Source organism: Salvelinus fontinalis, chromosome 4 (genome assembly GCF_029448725.1).
Source record: "Salvelinus fontinalis isolate EN_2023a chromosome 4, ASM2944872v1, whole genome shotgun sequence".
NCBI classification, from domain to species: Eukaryota; Metazoa; Chordata; class Actinopteri; order Salmoniformes; family Salmonidae; genus Salvelinus; species Salvelinus fontinalis.
In genome coordinates this window covers 50,785,971-50,807,501 of record NC_074668.1, presented here as the reverse complement: position 1 = coordinate 50,807,501, position 21,531 = coordinate 50,785,971, and the positions used below count along the sequence as shown (strand labels likewise).

Below are 21,531 nucleotides of genomic sequence, written 5' to 3'. Positions count from 1 at the left end.
ATTTTTTTGTGGGTTAGGAGAATAGTCCATCAACATCCCACCTAACACACAGAACATGGTTGCCATGTTCTCAGAATATACAGTGCCTTCAGAAAGTATTCACGCCCCTTGATTTTTTCCACATTTTGTTGTGTTACAGCCTGAATTTAAAATTGATTTGTGTTACTGGCCTACACACAATATCCCATCCCATCATGTCAAAGTGTTAGTAGAATTTTTTACCAATTAATAAAAAATGAAAAGTTGGCATGTCTCGAGTCAATATGTCTTCAACCCCTTTGTTATGGCAAGCCTAAATAAGTTCAGGAGTAAAAAACAAGTCACATAACACGTTGCATAGACTCACTGTGTACTACCTCATCTCTACCCCACACATACGATTATCTGTAAGGTCCCTCAGTCGAGCAGTGAATTTCAAACACAGATTTAACCACAAAGACCAGGGAGGTTTATCAATGCCTTGTAAATAAGGGTGCCTATTGGTAGATAGGTAATTTAAAAAGCAGAAATATGAGCATGGTGAACTTATTATTACACTTTGGATGGTGTATCAATATAACCCAGTTGTTACATAGATGCAGGTGTCCTTCCTAACTCAGATGCCGGAGAGGAAGTAAACTGCTCAGGGATTTCACCATGAGTCCAATGGTGACTTTGAAACAGTTCGAGTTTAATGGCTGTGATAGGAGGAAACAGAGGATGGCTCATAAACATTGTAGTTACTCCACAATACTAACCTAAATGACAGAGAAAAGAAGGAAATCTGTAGATTTCTTTCCCAAAAACATCCTGTTTGCAATAAAGCACTAAAGTAAAACTGCAAAAACAAAATCCAAAGAAATGTACTTTATGTCCTGAATACAAAGCATTATGTTTGGGTCAAATCCAACACAACACATCACTGAGTACCACTCTTCATATTTTCAAGCATTGTGGTGGCTACTTCATGTTATGGGTATCCTTGTCATCGACAAGGACTACGGAATTTTTGGGGGGGATCAAAGGAAGTAGAATAGAGCTAAGCACAGACACAATCCTAGAGGAAAAAACCTGGTTCAGTCTGCTTTACAACAGACCCTGGGAGACAATTTCCCCTTTCAGCAGGACAGTAACCTAAAACACAAGGCCAAATATACACTGGAGTTGCTTACCAAGACGACATATAATGTTCCTGAGTGGCCTAGTTACAGTTTTGACTTAAATCGGCTTGAAAATCTATGGCAAGACTTGAAAATGATCAACAAAGAACTGTACATAGCTTGAAGAATTTAAAAAAGAGTAATGTGCAAATATTGTACAATCCAGACTTACCCAAAAAGACTCACAGCTGTAAACGCTGCCAACGGTGATTCTAATATGTATTGACTCAGGGGTGTGAACACATAGATATTTGTATTTAATTTTCAATACATTTGCAAAAAAGTCTATAAACAAGTTTTCACTTTGTCATTATGGGTATTGTGTGTAGATGAGTGAGAATTATTATTTTTTTAATCAATTTTTAATTCAGGCTGTAACGCAATAACATTTGGAATAAGTCGAGGAGTATGAATACTTTCTTAAGGCACTGTAAGATATTTATGTTCTAGACACATTTCATTTGTGTCCAAAGAAAAGTTCATCACACATCTCATATTATTACTTTTTCCAAGCCCCTGATTTGTGAACCTCTGATCTATTCATAGCTCATTGTCTGTTGGTAAGGTTAAGAATACTCACACACACAGTGCTTCTAACATACAATGTTTTCAACTTACATATTTGACATACAGTACTCAATTGCATCATGCATGTTAATTTATACAGTAATTATATAGTCCTCACCTGGGATTTGAACTCACAACCTCTTCGTTCACAGTACGCCAATCTTCCTGCTACGCCACCTTTTCCAGGTCAGGTATTGATTAGTCTGAGTATTTTCATCATTGATTTTATTTACTTATTTCAGCACTTGAAGGGCCTTCTGTATAGTTGTCTAATGTTGGTGGAGAATATTAACCTGTTTTAATGATACTTCTGGATCACTATGATCAATAAAATATTTTCTTACACCTATCAAGTTGTTTCAGATCTAAACAAGTGCCAAGGGAGGTGGGTTAATGGTTTCTTCTGGAAAGGGCCTAACTATACTAGCTCAATAAGTACATACAGTTGAAGTCAGAAGTTCACCTTAGCCAAATACACTTAAACTCTGTTTTTCACAATTCCTGACATTTAATCCTAGTTAAAATTCCCTGTCTTAGGTCAGTTAGGATCACCACTTTATTTCAAGAATGTGAAATGTCCTAATAATAGCAGAGAGAATCATTTATTTCAGCTTTTATTTCTTTCATCACATTTCCAGTGGGTCAGAAGTTTACATACGCTGAATTAGCATTTGCTTTTTCAGTTCTGCCCACAAATGTAGGTTGAGGTCAGGGCTTTGTGATGGCCACTCCAATATCTTGACTTTGTTGTCCTTAAGCCATTTCGACACAACTTTGGAAGTATGCTTGGGGTCATTGTCCATTTGTAAGACCCATTTGTGACCAAGCTCTAACTTCCTGACTGATGTCTTGAGATTTTGCTTCAGTCCTTGGGATGTTTCTACAACTTGATTGGAGTCCACCCGTGGTAAATTAAATTGATTGGATATGATTTGGAAAGGCAGGCACACACCTTTCTAAATGAAGTCCCACCATTTACCGTGCATGTCAGAGCAAAAACCAAGCCATGAGGTCGAAGGAATTTCCCTAAGAGCTCCGAGACAAGATTCTGTCGAGGCACAGAACTGTGGAAGGGTACCAAAACATTTCTGCAGCATTGAAGGTCCCCAAGAACACAGTGGCCTCCATCGTTCTTAAATGGAAGATCTTCCTAGAGGTGGCCACCCCGCCAAATTGAGCATTCGAGGGAGAAGGACCTTTCATTGTAAATAAGAATTTGTTCTTAACTGACTTGCCTAGTTAAATAAAGGTAAAATAAAAAAAATGTATTGATAGTTCTTCAGTAACAAATAATGATTTCTACATAACAAACAGGAAAATTCATCACCCTTTATATCAGTATTAAGCAGCTACATACTAACTATGAACCAGTTATTATTGCGTTCTTACGTGGTTGTTTCCGTCTTGTTTCAATGTTGTTTCCAGATACTTTTCAGGTTGTTACCCTCTTATTTCAACACTAAACTAAAGTTCTACCATAATTGTTATAGATTTCTCCTCTTTCATGCATTTCTGGAACTTTGGCTACCAGCTTTGATTCTTTTTCAGGTTTGATGTGGTGTTTCTGGACAAACAGATCAATACTGCCTTTGCAGAATTTGCATTTGACAAAAATGTCTTCGATTAACTCAAATTTGGGAGCATTTGCACAGAGTAAAGGTTAAGCGGGGTAACAACACACTTTTGGAAACAGGATAGCCTACAGCAGTGGTTCCCAAACTTTTATAGTCCCGTACCCCTTCAGACATTCAACCTCCAGCTGCGTACCCCCTCTAGCACCAGGGTCAGCACACTCTCAAATGTTGTTTTTTGCCATCTTTGTAAGCCTGCCACACACACACACACACACACTATACGATACTTTTATTAAACATAAAAATGAGTGTGAGTTTGTCACAAGCCAGCTCATGGGAAGTGACAAAGAGCTCTTATAGGACCAGGGAACAAATAATAATATAAAAAGAATCAATAATTTTGCTCTTTATTTAGCCTTCTTACAAATAAAACTTTATTTGTTAATCGAAAACTGTGAATAACTCGCCACAGGTTAATGAGAAGGGTGTGCTTGAAAGCATGCACATAACTGCAATGTTGGGTTGTATTGGAGAGTCTGCCTTAAATCATTTTCCACATACAGTCTGTGCCTGTATTTAGTTTTCATGCTAGTGAGGGCTGAGAATCCACTCTCACATAGGTACGTGGTTGCAAAAGGCATCAGTGTCTTAACAGCGCAATTTGCCAAGGCAGGATACTCTGAGCGCAGCCCAATCCGGAAATCTGGCAGTGGCTTCTGATTAAATTCAATTTTCACAGTACCGCTTGTTGCAATTTCGATGAGTCTCTTTTGTTCAGATATCGGTAAGTGGACTGGAGGCAGGGCATGAAAGGGATAACGAATCCAGTTGTTTGTGTCATCCTTTTCGGGAAAGTCCCTGCGTAATTGCACACCAGGCTCACTCAGGTGCTTCGCTATATCACATTTGACATTGTCCGTAAGCTTGAGTTAATTTGCACACAAAAAAATCATACAATGATGGAAAGACATGTGTGTTGTCCTTCTTAATGCAGACAGAGAAGAGCTCCAACTTCTTAATCATAGCTTAAATTTTGTCCTGCACATTGAATATAGTTGCGGAGAGTCCCTGTAATCCTAGATTCAGATCATTCAGGCGAGAAAAAACATCACCCAGATAGGCCAGTCATGTGAGAAACTCGTCATCATGCAAGCGGTCAGACAAGTGAAAATTATGGTCAGTAAAGAACTTTAAGCTCGTCTCTCAATTTAAAAAAACATGTCAATACTTTGCCCCTTGATAACCAGCGCACTTCTGTATGTTATAAAAGCGTTACATGGTTGCTGCCCATATCATTGCATAGTGCAGAAAATACAAGAGAGTTCAGGGTCCTTGCTTTAACAAAGTTAACCATTTTCACTGTAGTGTCCAAAACGTCTTTCAAGCTGTCAGGCATTCCTTTGGCAGCAAGAGCCTCTCGTGGATACTGCAGTGTACCCCAGTGGCATCGGGAGCAACTGCTTGCACGCGTGTTACCACTCCACTATGTCTCCCTGTCATGGCTTTTGCGCCATCAGTGCAGATACCAACACATCTTGACCACCGAAGTCCATTTATGTCACAAAGCTGTCCAGTACTTTAAAAATATCCTCTCCTGTTGTCCTAGTTTCCAGTGTTGCAGAAGAGGATGTCTTCCTTAATTGACCTCCCATAAACGTAACGGACATATACCAGGAGCTGTGCCAGGCCCGCCATGTCTGTTGACTCATCCAGCTGTAAAGCATAGAATTCACTGGCTTGTATGCAAAGTAGTAATTGTTAAAACAAAACATGCCAATTTGAAAAATCGGCCACGGGAGTTTTTTGAGCGAGAATTAAGACAACTTTCGAGAAGTAAAAAATTTATAAAAGCAACAGATACCATTAATAAGAACAGGCTAGAAGCGTCTTAAATGGTGAGCTACCGAGTGGCCAGGACAGGCAAGCCCCATACTATTGTGGAGGACTTAGGTCCAACGTCCCTGTCTTGTGGTCGGTGCTTTCCCGGGTAAGGGGGCAGTTGCTCTTCGGCTGCATCAGATTCACTACTGTCAGTGTCCATGCTAGCTGGGCTAACAACAAATGTAGAATTACTGATGCTAGCATTGGATGTGCTCGTGGAAGCAGAACAATTTGTGTCGTCGACGGGTGCAGGTAGCAGTACTATCAGTAGAGCTGGTATGTGTTTCTATGGACGTCGGCCTTACTTTTTTTTTAACCATTTATCAATTTTCGAGTAAACGTAATGAGCAGCCGCTACGTTTGGCTACATAGAGACCGTTATTGGAATTCCCGCGAGAGAGTAACGGTTAATGTGATTGGATGTTAATTATTTGACTAGGCTACCTATATTTGACATTGTGTAGTTATTTCACTTGATGGTTTAATTTTATTTTTGGCAGTGAAACAGGGCTACTCAGGCGAGAAAAAAACCTCACCCAAATGTATAGACCCATTGGAAAATATAAATGCTGTTTAAAATGTGATGTTAATCACATTTTTATTTGGCGTACCCCCGACCGCATTTCACGTACCTCCAAGTACCCCAGTTTGGGAATTACCTGGCCTACAGCATGAATTCTGTTAGCATGAGACAAGGCTTTAAAATATGTATATAACATGCCAGTAGATATATGCTTCTGAAAGTACTACGGGTTACATGAAAAAGTAACCGTAATAATAGTACAATATTTGAAGACAGTTACTTGTTATAAAACTCTGTTACCCATAATAGTAATATATTAATGTAATATAATACTGTAAGAAATTATTAACCCCAACACTGGTCCCAAGTGCTTATGTTGCAATTTGCCTATTTATCCACATTAAAAGTTGGAGTTGAGTGGGCCTCCCGAGTAGCGCAGCGGTCTAAGGCACTGCAACGCAGTGTTCCGGTGTCACTATGGCCTGGGGTTCTGATCTCAGGCTGTGTCATTACCGGCTGTGACTTGGAGTCCCATAGACCGGCACACTATTGGCCCAGCATCGTCTGGGTTAGGGAAGGGTCTGGCTGTGGTGTCTTTACTTTACTCCTTGTGGCGGGCTGGGCGCCTGCAGGCTGACTTTGGTCGTCAGTTGGTGCACCTGGCTTCCGGGTTAAATGAGCATGTGTTAAGAATTGTGGTTTAGCGGGTCATGTTTCGGAGGACGCATGACTCGACCTTTGCCTCTCCCGAGCACGTTGTGGAGAAGCAAAAATCCCAAAAAATGGGAGGCATTTATATATATAAAATATAAATAAATTAAAAGTTGGAGATGGAACTCTGTGTTGTGTATTGTTTTGGTATAGCTGGTGTCATCATTGCTTAAATGGCAAATGTTAGAAAGTACAGACATGCTACTGCAAATATACACATTTCTGATATTCTGAGAATATGGCAACTATGTACTGGGTATGTTTCTGTATGGCTATGGCAACAAATTAGGAATGTTACAGGTATAAATGCAATGACGAGAGTATATGTGATTCCTTATCAGAGACACGTTTGTTCTACATGCCATACAGTGCATTCTGAAAGTTCTTAAGACTACTTGACTTTTTCCACATTTCGTTACGTTACAGCCTTATTCTAAAAGAAAAATCCCCCTCATCAATCTACACACAATACCCCATAATGACAAAGCAAAACCAGGTTTTCAGATTTTTGGGGCAAAAATCAAAAATGAAATATCACATTTACATAAGTATTCAGACCCTTTACTCAGTACTTTGTTGAAGAACCTTTGGCAGCGATTACAGCCTTGAGTCTTACATTTACATTTACATTTAAGTCATTTAGCAGACGCTCTTATCCAGAGCGACTTACAAATTGGTGCATTCACCTTATGACCTCCAGTGGAACAGCCACTTTACAATAGTGCATCTAAATCTTTCTAAGGGGGGGGGGGGGGGGGCAGAAGGATTGCTTTATCCTATCCTAGGTATTCCTTAAAGAGGTGGGGTTTCAGGTGTCTCCGGAAGGTGGTGATTGACTCCGCTGTCCTGGCGTCGTGAGGGAGTTTGTTCCACCATTGGGGTGCCAGAGCAGCGAACAGTTTTGACTGGGCTGAGCGGGAACTGTACCTCCTCAGTGGTAGGGAGGCGAGCAGGCCAGAGGTGGATGAACGCAGTGCCCTTGTTTGGGTGTAGGGCCTGATCAGAGCCTGAAGGTACTGAGGTGCCGTTCCCCTCACAGCTCCGTAGGCGAGCACCATGGTCTTGTAGCGGATGCAAGCTTCAACTGGAAGCCAGTGGAGAGAGCGGAGGAGCGGGGTGACGTGAGAGAACTTGGGAAGGTTGAACACCAGACGGGCTGCGGCGTTCTGGATGAGTTGAAGGGGTTTAATGGCACAGGCAGGGAGCCCAGCCAACAGCGAGTTGCAGTAATCCAGACGGGAGATGACAAGTGCCTGGATTAGGACCTGCGCCGCTTCATGTGTGAGGCAGGGTCGTACTCGGATGTTGTAGAGCATGAACCTACAGGAACGGGCCACCGCCTTGATGTTAGTTGAGAACGACAGGGTGTTGTCCAGGATCACGCCAAGGTTCTTAGCGCTCTGGGAGGAGGACACAATGGAGTTGTCTTCTTGGGTATGACGCTACAAGCTTGGCACACCTGTATTTGGGGAGTTTCTCCCATTTTTCTCTGCAGATCCTCTCAAGCTCTGTCAGGTTCAATGGGGAGCGTCGCTGCACAGCTATTTTCAGGTCTCTCTAGAAATGTTTGATCGAGAGCATTCCTGCGTTGTCTTGGCTGTGTGTTTGGGGTCGTTGTCATTTTGGAAGGTGAACCGTCTGTAACGTTCGTCTTCCTCCTCGTCTGAGGAGGAGCAAGGATCGGACCAAAGCGCAGCGTGGTTTGAATACATACTTTTAATTAATATAAACGAAGACGAAAACACTTGACAAAATACAAAACAAATAAACGACATGAACAAACGAACAAAAACAGTACCGTGTGGCGAAACAAACACAGACACGGTAACAATCACCCACAAACAAACAGTGAAACCAACCTACCTTAATATGGCTCCCAATCAGAGACAATGACAAACACCTGTCTCTGATTGAGAACCATATTAGGCCAAACGAACAAACCTAAACATAGAAACAAATAACATAGACTGCCCACCCCAACTCACGCCCTGACCATACTAATTAAATACAAAACAAGGGAAATAAGGTCAGGAACGTGAGACCGTCGCTCCAGTCTGAGGTCCTGAGTGCTCTGGAGCAGGTTTTCATCAACGATCTCTCTGTACTTTGCTCCGTTTATCTTTCCCTCGATTCAGACTAGTCTCCCAGTCCCTGCCGCTGATAAACATCCCCACAGCATGATGCTGCCACCACCATGCTTCACCGTAGGGATGGTGCCAGGTTTCCTCCAGACGTGACGCTTGGCATTCGGGCCAAAGAGTTCAATCTTGGTTTCATCAGACCAGAGAATCTTGTTTCTCATGGTCAGAGTCCTTTAGGTGCCTTTTGGAAAACTCCAAGGGGGCTGTTTTGTGCCTTTTACTGAGGAGTGGCTTCCGTCTGGCCACTCTACCATAAAGGCCTGATTGTTGGAGTGCTGCAGAGATGCTTGTCCTTCTGGAAGGTTCTCCCATCTCCACAGACAAACTCTGGAGCTCTGGCAGAGTAACCATCAGGTTCTTGGTCACCTCCCTGACCAAGGCCCTTCTCCCCTGACTGCTCAGTTTGAATGGTTGGCCAGCTCTAGGAAGAGTCTTGGTGGTTCCAACTTCTTCCATTTAAGAATGATAGAGGCCACTGTGTTTTGGGGGACCCTTCAAGGATGCAGAAGTGTTTTGGTACCCTTCCCCAGATCTGTGCCTTGACACAAGTCTCGGAGCTCTACAGACAATTCCTTCGACCTCATGGCTTGGATTTTGCTCGGACATGCACTGTCAACTGTGGGACCTTATATTTTCCAAATCATGTCCAATCAGTTGAATTTACCACAGATGGACTCCAATCAAGTTGTTTAAACATCTCAAGGATGATCAATGGAAACAGGGTTGGAGGCCGTCATTGTAAATAAGAATTTGTTCTTAACTGACTTGCCTAGTTAAAATAAATAAATAAATAAAAGTACCTGCGATCAATTTCGAGTCTCATAGCAATGTGTCAGAATACTTATGTAAATAAGGTATTTCTGTTTTTCATTTTTAATGAATGTGCTACATTTCTAAAAAACTGTTTTCTCTTTGTCATTATGGGGTATTGTGTGTAGACTGATGAGAAAAAATATATATAATACATTTCAGAATAAGGCTGTAACGTAACAAAATGTGTAAAAAGTCAAGGGGTCTGAATACTTTCCAAATACACTATGTGTAGAAAGTTCTCTTTGAGATGCTCAGCTATCTAGCACTCTACCAATTCCCATCTTTCAATGAGGAACTAATTTTAATTACACTGAACAAAAATATAAATGCAACATGTAAAGTGTTGGTCCCATGTTTCAGGAGCCGAAATAAAAGATCCCAGAAATATTCCATGAGCACAAAAAAACATTTTTCTCTCAAATGTTGCGCACACATTGGTTTACATCCCTGTTAGTGAGCATTTCTCCTTTACCAAGAGATAATCCATACACCTGACAGGTGTGGCATATCAAGAAGCTGATTAGACAGCATAACCATTACACAGATGCATCTTGTGCTGGAGAAAATAAAAGGCCACTCTAAAATGTGCAGTTTTGTCACACAACACAATGCCACAAGACTTAAGTTTTCATGGAGTTTGCAATTGGTGTGCTGACTGCAGGAATGTCCACCAGAGCTGTTGCCAGAGAATTGAATGTTAATTTCTCAACCATAAGCTGCCTCCTACGTTATTTTAGAGAATTTGGCAGTACTTCCAACCGGCCTCACATCCGTAGATCACGTATGTATGTATGTACGTGTGGCGTTGCGAGTGGTTTGCTGATGTCAACATTATGAACAGAGTGCCCAATGGTGGGGTTATCGTATGGGCAGGCATAAGCTACGGACAACAAGCACAATGCATTTTATCAATGGCAATTTGAATGCACAGAGATACCGTGACGAGATCCTGAAGCCCATCGTCGTCCCATTCATCCACCGCCATCACCTCATGTTGCGGTATGATTATGCACAGCCCCATGTTGCAAGGATCTGTACACAATTCCTGGAAGCTGAAAATGTCCTAGTTCTTCCATGGCCTGCATACTCACCAGACATGCACCCATTGAGCTTGTTTGGGATGCTCTGGATCGATATCCAGCAACTTCGCACAGCCATTGAAGATGAGTGGGACAACGTTCCATAGGCCACAATCAACAGCCTGATCAACTCTATGTGATGGAGATGTGTCGTGCTGCAGGAGGCAAATGGTTGTCACACCAGAGGCTGACTGTTTTTCTGATACCTTTTTTTTTAAGGTATCTGTGACCAACCGATGCAATTACTGCCTAATTTATTTATTTCAATTGACTGATTTCCTAATATGAACTGTAACTCAGTAAAATTAAATTGTTGCATGTTGCCTTTATATTTTTGTTCAGTATAGATAAATTAAGTGTGTTGTAACTGTTGCCAAATAATTACATTAACATAAAGTCTTGAACCCAGGCCACCAGTACAAAGGACACACACTAACCTGTGCCCCAATATTGCTTATATCTAGGGAATATGCTTATTGGGCCAGTATAGTTAGGCCCTGTACTGAAGAAACCCTAACCTCTCCTCCCTAGGCACTTCTGAAACAACTTGATAGGTGTAATTATTAGGGTGAGTGCACTTTGAACTAAATCTCAGCTCTGTAAAAGCACTTAAGAAAAACATTTATTTATCACAGTGATTACAACAAAACACTAAACAATACATTAATTGCACTATAATGGTGTCAAACAGTGCCCAAAAACTGTTAGGGCCTACATAAAGCTGTCCCAACAGCAGTCCCAACATCTTACCACTGCTACACCTGGCTATCCGCCGAGTATTGTCTGGCTGCGAAACAGTTTATTCGGCCTCGTTTACTGCCTTTTAATTTAAAAAACATAGCTGATATGTCTGACTTGCTTAAACAAATAAGGTTTCTAATGACAATTGAGATGTACAAACTATGGCATAAGGGGACGACAAGCAGATAAGAGGCAATCCGTAATTTCGATTAAGACATTAATGAGCGAGTTAGGACAGACGTAATCAATATAACTTTTACCACCATACTTTCTTAGCTACAGTATACATATCTCCCTGGCATATTACATTACTAATGCAGCAGCATACAATGCATTTTTGGACTCACCTTGTTGTGCTGTGCTCACTTGAACAGGAAGGTGGCGCGGCGGTCCTTTGTGAGGAAATTTGGACGTCAAAGTCTGGCATTCTCTGGATTTACGGTGCTTTAAAATCAACTGGGAACTCGGGGAAAAAACAAGGTTGAATCATGATGACGTCATTTATCCTCAGGTCGTAGCACTAGAAAGAGGCCGGATTTACAATTCCGAGTTGGATGACGGTTCAAAACGTATTTTCCCAGTCGGAGCTCGTTTATTCCAGACTTCCCAGTTGTCTTGAACTCACTGAAGTCAAGTTTTCCCAGTTCCTAGTTAACTTCTTGACGCACGGATCCCATCAGCGGGATCATTTTCGTAAACAACCGCTGACTTGCAGTGAGCCAAATTTAAAAAAAAATACAAAAAATATTTATTTTCATGAAATCACAAGTGAAATATACCAAAACACAGCTTAGCTTGTTGTTAACCCACCTATCGTGTCAGATTTTGACAATATGCTTTACAGTGAAAGCAATCCAAGTGTTTGTGAGTTTATCGATCACTAGACAAAACAGTAAGAACACCTAGCAGCCATGTAGAATGGTCACGAAAGCCAGAAAAGCAATAATATTAATCGCTTACCTTTGATGATCTTCGAATGTTTGCACTCACGAGACTCCCAGTTACACAATAAATATTCCTTTTGTTCGATAAAGATTTTTTTAATATCAAAATACCTCCATTTGTTTGGCGCGTTATGTTCAGTATTCCACAGTAATCAAGGCTTGACGAAAATTCCATATAGTATCCGTAAAGGTCGTAAAAACATGTCAAACATTTTTAATAATCAATCCTCAGGTTGTTTCTAACATCAATAATCGATAATATTTCAACCGGACTGTGAACTATTCAATACTGGAGAGAAAGAAAATGTCGAGCAACGAGTGTCTGGCACAACAACTAATGGAGGGACATCCACCTATCCACTGACGCGTTTTGATAAATCTCGCTAATTTTTCAAAATAAAAGCTTGAAACAATGTCTAAAGACTGTTCACACGCTGAGCAAGCCACAGGAAAAGGAATCTGGTTGATATCCCTTTAAATGGACGAAAGGAAGCAATGGAACAGTGCTTTTTCTAAATAGAAGTCACTTCCGGGTTGGATTTCCTCAGGTTTTCGCCTGCAAAATCAGTTCTGTTATACTCACAAACAATATTTTGACAGTTTTGGAAACTTTAGAGTGTTTTCTATCCTACTTTGTTATATGCATATTCTAGCATCTGGACCTGAGAAATAGGCAGCTTACAATGGGAACGTTATTTTTCCAAACATAAAAATTCTGCCCCCTAGCTTCAAGAGGTTTTAACAGTTGTTTTGAGCGCGGCACAAATCATGCTTCATTGACAGCATGGCCAATATTTATAATTTTAAACTTGGAAAAGAGTCCCTTAATCCCAGATTTGGGACCACACAGCCACTCCACTGAATAGCAGGCAAGTGATTGCTTTGTAATTCTTGCAGTTAGCCAATGTCACTGATTCCTTCCAAACCACTCATTGTTGAATTTGCGATTTCCAACTTCTTGTGTAATGTTTATGTCCAATGGCCGATGAGCACCGATACGTTTTATCTATCATTTCTATTCATTATTTCTCGTCATATGACAAGGATTAAAAAGGATTTGCCAGTTGATTGTCGACTTGATTCATGATGATGACTGCTAGCTAAGATTTTGAAAGTATGATGGTGACATGATCAGTCCAATCAAAGCTACTGTACATATAACGGGATTTGACATAATTTTATCTGTGGCAAATGACCTTGAGCTTTGGATGAGCACTTCTAATGTAACTCTATGGTAGCACCCAAGGGGCTAGAATTTTGTACCTCTACCCTTAGACTTGGCGGTGACATAGTGTCGCTAACACGCTAAAAAGTTTCTCAGAAGGTTTTTGCTAATATAGATACAATGTTCCCCTAACTAACAGAAAACTGGACACTTAAACATTAGAGGGAACATTAAATTGTTAGCTGGATATATCTTGGCCGAAGCTTTTGATACAGTAGACTATTCCATTCCTGTGGGCCGGCTAAGGAATATTGGTGTCCTCTGAGGGGTCTTCGGCCTGGTTTGCTAACTACCTCTCTCAAAGAGTGCAGTGTATAAAGTCAGAAAATCTGCTGTCTCAGCCACTGCCTGTCACCAAGGGAGTACTCCAAGGCTCAATCCTAGGCCCCACGCTCTTCTCAATTTACATCAACATAGCTCAGCCAGTAGGAAGCTCTCTCATCCATTTATATGCAGATGATACAGTCTTATACTCAGCTGACCTCTCCCCGGATTTTGTGTTAAATGCTCTACAACAAAGCTTTCTTAGTGTTCAACAAGCTTTCTCTACCCTTAACCTTGTTCTGAACACCTCCAAAACAAAGGTCATGTGGTTTGGTAAGAAGAATGCCCCTCTCCCCACAGGTGTGATTACTACCTCTGAGGGTTTAGAGCTTAAGGTTGTCACCTCATACAAGTACTTGGAAGTATGGCTAGACGGTACACTGTCCTTCTCACAGCACATATCAAAGCAGCAGGCTAAAGTTAAATCTAGACTTGGTTTCCTCTATCGTAATCGCTCCTCTTTCACCCCAGCTGCCAAACTAACCCTGACCATCCTACCCATGCTAGATTACGGAGACATCATTTATAGTACAGCAGGTAAGGGTGGTCTCGAGCGGCTAGATGTTCTTTACCATTCGGCCATCAGATTTGCCACCAATGCTCCATATAGGACACATCACTGCACTCTATACTCTTCTGTAAATTGGTCATCTCTGTATACTTGTCACAAGACCCACTGGTTGATGCTTATTTATAAAACCCTCTTAGGCCTCATTCCCCCCTATCTGAGAGATCTACTGCAGCCCTCATCCTCCACATACAACACCCGTTCTGCCAGTCACATTCTGTTAAAGGTCCCCAAAGCACACACATTCCTGGGTCGCTCGTCTTTTCAGTTGGCTGCAGGTAGCGACTGGAACGAGCTGCAACAAACACTCAAACTGGACAGTTTTATCTCAATCTCTTCATTCAAAGACTCAATCATGGACACTCTTACTGACAGTTGTGACTGTTTCGCGTGATGTATTGTTGTCTCTACCTTCTTGCCCTTTGTGCAGTTGTCTGTGCCCAATAATGCTTGTAACATGTTTTGTGCTGCTACCATGTTGTGTTGCTACCATGTTGTTGTCATGTGTTGCTGCCTTGCTATGTTGTTGTCTTAGGTCTTTCTTTATGTAGTGTTGTCTCTCTTGTCGTGATGTGTGTTTTGTCCTATATTTATGATGTTCTTTTTGAATGTTTTTATTTATTTTTTCATCCCAGCCCCCGTCCCCGCAGGAGGTCTTTTGCCTTTTGGTAGGCCGTCATTGTAAATAAGAATTTGTTCTTAAATGACCTAGTTAAATAAAGGTTAAATAAATAAATCAAAATATATTCCTCAGTGCTCGGAGTAGGGTGAAGTTGCCCCTAGATGATGATCTTGGATCAGTTTTGCATTTAGCCCTCTCAAGGTTAAGGTTAGGATGGTGGAGGGAAGCTGATTCTAGATCTGTACATAGGAGAAACTTTACCCCGGGGCCTCTCAAGTGGCCAAGTGCAAGATATGGGTTGTATGAAATACAGTATTCAATATCATCGCTCCTTGATTAAACAATGCAGTGCCTATGATATTGATAGACATACATGTGATCTACATTCCTAGGGTCATCCTCCAATGCCTCCAAAAACATACATTTCCAAGCAACCAGTAGGAGTGGTCAGACCAGGGTGAGTAGAGGGTGCAAAGCATCTGGGCCAGTTTTCACAAATCGTCTCAGAGTAGGAATTACTGATCTAGGGTCAGGTCCCCACGCTCCATACATCTTTTCATTATGATTTAAAATACAAAACTGATCCTAGATCAGCACTATTGTGAGACGCTTTTTGAACACTGGCCAGGGCCCGGTTTCACAAAAGCATGTTAAGGCTACGTTTATCATTTGAACCTCCGTAGGAGCATTGTTAGATCTCCAAGCTGTTTCTCAAAACCATCGTTACTAAAGTTGCTTTTGAAAACACTTGTTATTTAATGGCTGCCTCAGACCACTTTTGGAACAGCTTAGTAAGTCGTTAGATGCTTTTTTGCCCTTCCGCGTTATTCCACTTTATACAGAGAAGATCTCCGCTAAACACAAAATCTTTGTCTTTTTGTGACCTCCAATAACTTCAGAACGAATATGGCAGTGACTACAAATACAAAGTGGCCCATTTCTTTGCATAACAAGCAAAATATATAAAGACGGTTCAAGTGAAAACCGAGATGACTGTATTAAAAGATACATCCAATAGACCTATATTTTCAAATGATATTGAAATCAATTTCATGTTAATTCAATGTAGTTTTATTTTGCTAATTGTATGCTACTGTCTGTAATTTTGTCCTCACTATATTTCATGATGAAATTGTGCCAAATCTTGATTTAGTGCATTATTATAGGGTAAGCATTAGAATAAGCCACCTCGTAGCCATAGGAGATAATATCTCTCTAGGAGCTGATCCGTTGGCAGTGTTGTGGAATAGTTCTAATGTTAAGGTAAGATTGGAAAGGGAGAACGCTGATCCGAGAGCACTGCTTCCTTTCTTTCGATCCTATCGGTATCGACACAGGCCTCAACAGCGCACAAATATTCTCTCTGCGTGGTCTTATGGGAAACGCATGCTGCATCTTCGGCCATTGTAGGAAAAATGCATTGTTAAAACACTTGTAAACCTATGTTCTATCGCTATCGGGAAACCGGGCCCTGGGCATTATATCGCTGCTGACTGAAGTTCATAGCGTTATTCTAAATTGACTAACACCAAAACCAGTTTCTCACAGCACTTCTAATGGTTTGTTCCATTCTGCGTGTAGCTCCAGTCTGCCGAGTTCACCCAATCTGACAGTGACAAAGGAGGACCAGGTAAGGCCTGGTGGTTCAATATGATTGGTTGACTTCCTATACTGTAACAATATCAGAACCCAACCAGTCATACAGATGTCGGATCTTAGTATGACCCACCTAGTCACAGGAGGAAAATAATCCTGCAGAAGGAAAATTTGAATGAAAATTTAGAATCGCAGCCAGGGAGCAGTTGGAAGCGGTGTTTATAGGCTAAACAATAACGTAGACTACAAGACCACTGGGAGTAAGTATTGTGGTGGAATTATTGTAATCAAAAGGAGAGACTTTTAGATTTCTTCAAAACAATCAAACTTTATTATTTAATTACTGCAGTAATGGAGCTGGTCGGTAATCACCCCTGGAGGTGATTACTGAGAACTAAACGAGCTGGTTTGAGCCACAGCATCCTCCTTCAGTCTACATGACACACAACATACGTATGGAATGGGTCACAAGGTTAAGATTTGTATGAAAGATACTTATAATTCACAGCAGACAGTATCTCCTATAAAAACTCATTGTTCTCATTGTGTAGAGACCAGTGTCTGGCCCCCAAACTCCACTGGAGCCATCTCTCCCTGGTACCGTATAGAACAGAAACATTAACTCATGCTCTGGAATGCGGTATCCCCAAAGACATCGTAAATCTCCTGTCAGTGTTATCTCCCAGAGGCTCACTTTCAGTTCACACAGACACAATAGAGATAGAGGAACCGTCTATTATGTTGCATAAAACAACCATTTGATGCAATAAAAGTATTATAACAATATTCTTGTAATTTCCACTATAGTAGCCTATGTAGGCTAGGTGCAGGCTACAGCGTGTCTCGTGAATTCTTATGTGGATTATAATAAATTGACATATTTGTAGGGGTTAGATGTATTTTTGGTAAAGGGAAATCAGATTTTTTGGGGATCAATTGTTTTATATATTCATGGCAATCAATAGGCAGAATAAATTGTTGGTTGCCTCAGTGCCTGTGTGCAGTTACAGCCGCTGACCCTGGCACACATATGCCAGAGTCAGCATGGGTTTGAATCTGGCCCACTGCCCTTTACATTTTTGGAGGAACTAGTACGTTTCTAGTTACTCACTGCAGGCTTTACTTGTACTCAAGTAATTTATGAAGGAAGTTACTTACTTTTAACTCAATTACATTTTTCCAAATCACTTCAGTTACATAGATTTATATTATTATATCGTCGCTGTCGGATGAAAACCTTGTAACTCCAAATTTGGTGATTTTCATATTTTTACATGAATTGGTGTGATTGGTTCCCCTTTATGTCTGTATGAACGTTTCACGACCCCTTGACAAATGAAATGTATTGTAATGAAACAGCAGGGAGCAGGTCTTGAACCCTCGACCTTCTAGCCCGAGGTCCGGCACGCTATCGACTGTGCCGCAAAAGCATGCTCGAGTCGATTTCCGCGCTTATAAACCCAGGGTCGTTACACTACTCCCTCCTTTCAAAGAGCGCGTCCTCGCCGCTAGCTTGCGACTCTACGTCTTACAGGAACGCGCTCACCGGCCAAGCACACGCACTGTCGTGGATGCAAGGTCCGATCACTTCTGACACCAATGTAATGAAACAGCAGGGAGCAGGTTTTGAACCCTCGACCTTCTATCCCGAGGTCCGGCGCGCTATCGACTGTGCCGCAAAAGCATGCTCGTGCGGCAGAGTCGATTTCCGCGCTTATAAACCCAGGGTCGTTACACTATGTAATATAGCTTTTCATCAAAATTCTTAAGTTCATTGGCTCTCAAAGTTGTCCGTCAAATCCTGTATCTCCACCACAGCTCTTGAAGTGAAGCGCTGGTCTTCACTCTTAAGGATATTTTTGATACTCCTGAGGATATTTTTGATCGTAGGTTCAGAGGTAAGTTGCACTTTAATTACCTTCTGCCTTCGTAATATTATATGTTTCTCAGATATAATTCTGCTGTTGAAATTGTGTTTTGAGGGTGAGTGCAAATCAAATGGCTGGGTACTGTAACTAACTAACTAGCTAGTTCGCTTTGGCTAACCCAGAATCGGACTAAATTTAATCTCCTGTTTTTAGCTCCCCATATGATCTCTGCTTGTTGGCTCACTAGCCACCTTGTCATTGGCATAAAGAGTGAACATATTAATCAGATGTGTGTGGATAGCTAACTAGCTATCACATTAGGTTGCCACTAGATAATCTGTCTAAGCTAGCTGCAGTGTCAACCATGCAGCTAGCTAACGTTAGCTAGATCACCGGTCAGCCCAGCACAGCATCCTCCCACTCCTTTGCTCTCTCTCTCGTGTGTGTCTAAATGTCATTCCGTTTTTATGACAGGGTCTATAAGCACATCTGTGAGTGTATCATCTCAGTAAGCTTTTTGTGCCATATACTAGAAATACATTTGTGTGTTTTTTTATATACAGTTTGTAGCGGAACAACCGAGGGGGGGGGGGTTAAATGGGCCAGCCAATAAAAGAAAAGACCCTTCAAAGTGGAAAGGAGAGGTTAAGATGAGAAGGATGGAGGGTAAATCCTACCTTGGCAGCAAAAAGATGATTGAGTTGACTATGGCAATTGATTATTTATAGTATTACTTACATGATTCTTACCTGAATACCTACCTTGATGTTTAATTCCATGCTAAAATGTGTCTGATTTGCATACTAGTAACATGATTGATAGTGACATTGACAGTGGTGTAAAGTACTTAAGTAAAAAATACTTTAAAGTACTACTTAAGCAGTTTTGGGGGTATCTGTACTTTACTATTTATATTTTTGATTACTTTTACTTTTACTTCACTACATTCCTAAACAAAATGATTGACTTTTTACTCCATACATTTTCCCTGAGGCCCAAAAGTACTTGTTACATTTTGAATGCTTAGCAGGAGAGGAACATTTTCCAATTCACACAATTATCAAGAGAACATCCCTGGTCAACCCTACTTCCTCTGATCTGGCAGACTCACTAAATACTAATGCTTTGTTTGTAAATGATGTCTGTGTTGGAGTGTGCCCCTGGCTATTCGTAAATTTAAAACAAGAAAACCGTGCTGTCTGGTTTTCTTAATGTAAGGAATGTGAAATGATTTATACTTTTATTACTACTTTTGATATTTAAGTGTATTTTAAACCAAATACTTTCAGACTTTTACTCAAGTAGTATTTTACTGGTGATTTTCACTTTTACTTGAGTCATTTTCTATCAAGGTATCTTTACCTTTAAGCTAGTAATACGATATTGATTCTTGTTTGACTTTTGCAACACATACCTGATCCTCCTTTATTTCCTTCTGAGTGAAAAATGAAACATCACACTTGGTGTAAATCTTTTTAGTAGTCAATCACCATCACATGTATATGGAATTATATTGTGAAATACATTTTCAGTAATGCTATTGAAATTATAAAATGATTCCAATGTCTCGTACCATTGACCTTTTTATGAAATTGAGCACATTGATAGAATTTAATTCAACTTTGAATAAGACCGTTATTGAAACTACAGTCTACAGACTTTGATGACAGTCTTAATTGGAGACTACCTGTGATGGAGGTGCTGGCAGGATTAAATAATAAATTTATGTCAAATCAATTGCACAAAGTTGTAGTCCTTTTTATTTGCTGTCACAGTTTACCATACGGTGTAAAAAAATGCAAACTAAATTTGAACTCTTTGGCCTGAATGCCAAGCGTCATGTCTGGAGAGAACCTGGTACCATCCCTACTGTGAAGCATGGTGGTGGCAGCATCATGCTGTGGGGATGTTATTCAGCGTCAGGGACTGGGAGACTAGTCAGGATCGAGGGAAAGATGAACTGCGCAAAGTACAGAAAGATCCTGGATGAAAACCTGCTGCAGAGTGCTCAGGACCTCAGACAGGGGGCAAAGTTTCACCTTCCACCAGAACAATGACCCTAAGCACACAGCCAAGACAACGCAGGAGTGCTTTGGGACAAGTCTCTTAATGTCCTTGAGTGGCCCAGCCAGAGCCCAGACTTGAACCCGATCGGACATCTCTGGAGAGACCTGACAATAGCTGTGCAGCGACGCTCCCCATCCAACCTGACAGAGCTTGAGAGGATCTGCAGAGAAGAATGGGAGATGCTCCCCAAATATAGGTGTGCCAAGCTTGTAGTGACATATCCAAGAAGACTCGAGGCTGTAATCAGTGCCAAAGGTGCTTCACAAGCATTTCGCTACACTCACAATAACATCTGCTAACCATGTGTATGTAACCAATAAAATTTGATTTGAGTAAAGGGTCTGAATACTTTTGTAATATTTCTGGGGTTTATTTGTAATAAATGTACTAACATTTCTAAAAACCTTTTGTGTGTAGTTTATGAGGAAAAAAATATTTTATCAATTTTAGAATAAGGCTTTAACGTAACGTAACGAAATGTGGAAAAAGTGAAGGAGGTCTGAATACTTTCAGAATGCACTGTACATTTGAATGTTGCAGTAATAGGACCTAGGCCTAGCGTTTGAGCGAGTGAGAGAGAATATTATTTGATAGCAGGCCTGATCCCAATGACTCGACTACCCCCGCATGAAGATAAAGAGAACTGATCATTTTTATGCAATCATGAGGCTCATTTGAATGTCCTGATGCAGCAGGACAATTCTCCACAAGAAAGAGTGATCATGTTATTATCCGACATCTGTATGTAAGCATTTAAAGCATGAAACAGTGGACTGTATGTCAAGCACATTCTAACGCAGCATTTCTGTTTCTCCACAGGCCTCCAGGTAAGAATGTTTGTACCAAAGTCATCTGAAAACATTATATTAATCTTGTGTCAAGCGCCATTTGTCTACATTTGGATCATAACATTTTGCCATCTTGATTTACACTGACGTGAATACTGTGTATGGTTAGTTTGTTGTGTGTAACATGTTAACAGTGGTGCTGTATTGGCTGTTGTAATTTAGAATGGAGATTCTCAGAGAGGAAGAATGGACAGGGGAAACTCACTGCCAAGTGTGCTGGCTGAAAAGGTCAGGACATCTGCTGTTTGACATCCATTTCTGATCAGACTTGAAATGCTAGAAATGTGTTTTCCCTAATGT

The 21,531-nt window shown here is 40.9% G+C and overlaps 1 protein-coding gene across 10 annotated transcripts in view; it reads left to right on the top strand.

Moving 5' to 3' along the window:
- The window catches only part of LOC129853957 (dematin-like), an 84,983-nt gene that overhangs the window by 59,485 nt on the left and 3,967 nt on the right, over positions 1-21,531 (top strand). For 8 of the 10 annotated variants that reach the window (XM_055920505.1, XM_055920504.1, XM_055920503.1 and 5 more), the window contains 3 exons: positions 15,245-15,309; positions 16,434-16,482; positions 21,203-21,422. In XM_055920505.1, the coding sequence (XP_055776480.1) occupies positions 15,245-15,309; positions 16,434-16,482; positions 21,203-21,318 (230 nt within the window). In that variant the 3' untranslated portion in view covers positions 21,319-21,422. Of the gene's footprint in view, positions 1-15,244; positions 15,310-16,433; positions 21,460-21,531 lie in introns of those variants that run through there. The other 2 variants (XM_055920513.1, XM_055920512.1) reach the window with 2 other exon arrangements.